Here is a 1,619-nt window from a genome sequence, read left to right as displayed (position 1 = left end):
AAAGAGATTGTTGTGAAGGTAAAAAGGTTCTTCGAAGAAGAAAAAATGAATGGTGTAGATCGAGTTCGGCTCAATCAAGTAACAAAACGAACTGCGCAATGCTTGGGAATTAGCGAAAAAACAGTTCAAGGGTGTCCAATGAAGCAAGTATCAGTGGTATAGTTTCAGGACCAAAACCAAAAAGTGGTAGACCTAAAATAGAGATCGATGATTTTATGAAGGGCGTTATAAGACGACAAATATTAAATTTTTATATGGAAAAACGGTTTCCAACCATAGCCGAACTCTATCAACGACTGAAAGACGAGTGCAGATTTTCCGCAAGTGTGCAGCACCACAGTAAAAAAATGGGTAAAAGATATAAATGTTATCTATCGCAAATTGGAGAACAGGCCTATTTTAATGGAAGTGAATGCAATAGCTGCTAAAAGAGCCGAATATCTATACGCCATCAAAAGATATAGAGAAACCGGTTGGAATCTATTTTTTACAGACGAAACATGGTGTGGCGCAAACCATTCAAAAAAATTTGGTTGGGTGGAATATATAACCCCGGAAAACCGCGACAGCTTTAACCAATATCGAGGAACCATTCAAGAAATCAATGGGTACAGGGGTGGAATCAAACGACCTTCTGGAGCTGGGCAACGGATCATTATACTTGACATCGGCAACGAAAACGGTTTTTTACCAGGATGTAGCGAATGCTTCATTGGGAAGAAAGGGTCAGCAGATTATCATGACGAAATGAATAAACAGCATTTTGAGGAATGGTTACGATATGTCTTGGGGGTGATTCCCGATAAGTCAGTTATTGTACTTGATCAAGCTCCTTACCATACAATGTTGAATCCTGAATTTCGAAACCCAACAACTGCATGGAGAAAAGCAGACATAATTGAATGGTTAAATAAGCGAAAAGTTCAGGTACCAGAACACTTCGATACATTCGATCAAATGACAAGGCCTTCACTTTTGCAATTATCTCGCATGTACAATTACAAAAAACAGTATTTTCTGGAGAAAGTGGTAAACGATGTTCGACAGGATAAAGTGAAGCTTTTATGGCTTCCAGTAGCCCATTGTGAGTTCAACCCCATTGAATTGATATGGGCGTATGTCAAAAATAAAGTTGCAAAGCTAAACACAACATTCAAAATTAAAGACGTATTAGACCTCTGCAAAGCAACATTGGAAGATGTGCCAAAAAGCGTTTGGGCTAATTGTGTTCACCATGCCAAGAAAGTAGAAGATATGTACCGAGAAAAAGAGAATTTAATAGATGTCGCCATAGAACCTTTGGTAATAAATCTCAACGACGAGGATAGTGATGACGCAGTTATCGACTTTGATGAAGATGATCTCGAAGAACATAGCGATAATGATGATTATGAGTTGACTGATTAATACAGAATAACAATTTCATGCTATATTACTTAACCGTGTACTTAGCGTGTGTGCCGCTTTATACGAAACGTTGCTGCAAGGTACAACTTTGCGATTAAATGACCTTCCCCCCAACTCCGCTCGAGGTGTTGCGTTTATCTCTTTCGCTCAAAATATATTAATTCCTGCAGCCCTTCACATTTTTTTGTCATTGATTCTATTCCGTGATCATA

General features: G+C 38.5%; 1 protein-coding gene across 1 annotated transcript; it reads left to right on the top strand.

Annotated features, from left to right (window-relative positions):
* The first annotated feature begins 747 nt into the window (after positions 1–747).
* Positions 748–1,407, top strand: LOC116180666. Its single transcript, XM_031500771.1, has one exon. It carries the CDS (start codon positions 748–750, stop codon positions 1,405–1,407), a length of 660 nt encoding a protein of 219 aa, XP_031356631.1.
* Positions 1,408–1,619: the final 212 nt, after the last annotated feature.

Source organism: Photinus pyralis, unplaced genomic scaffold (genome assembly GCF_008802855.1).
Source record: "Photinus pyralis isolate 1611_PpyrPB1 unplaced genomic scaffold, Ppyr1.3 Ppyr1.4_LG9, whole genome shotgun sequence".
In the NCBI taxonomy this organism is placed as follows: domain Eukaryota; kingdom Metazoa; phylum Arthropoda; class Insecta; order Coleoptera; family Lampyridae; genus Photinus; species Photinus pyralis.
Note: the sequence above shows the minus strand (reverse complement) of the source record. Positions and strands in the feature narration are given on the sequence as shown.

Coding starts and splice junctions, on each gene's coding strand:
- LOC116180666 (XM_031500771.1), top strand. CDS start 748: ATGAATAAACAGCATTTTGAGGAATGGTTACGATATGTCTTGGGGGTG.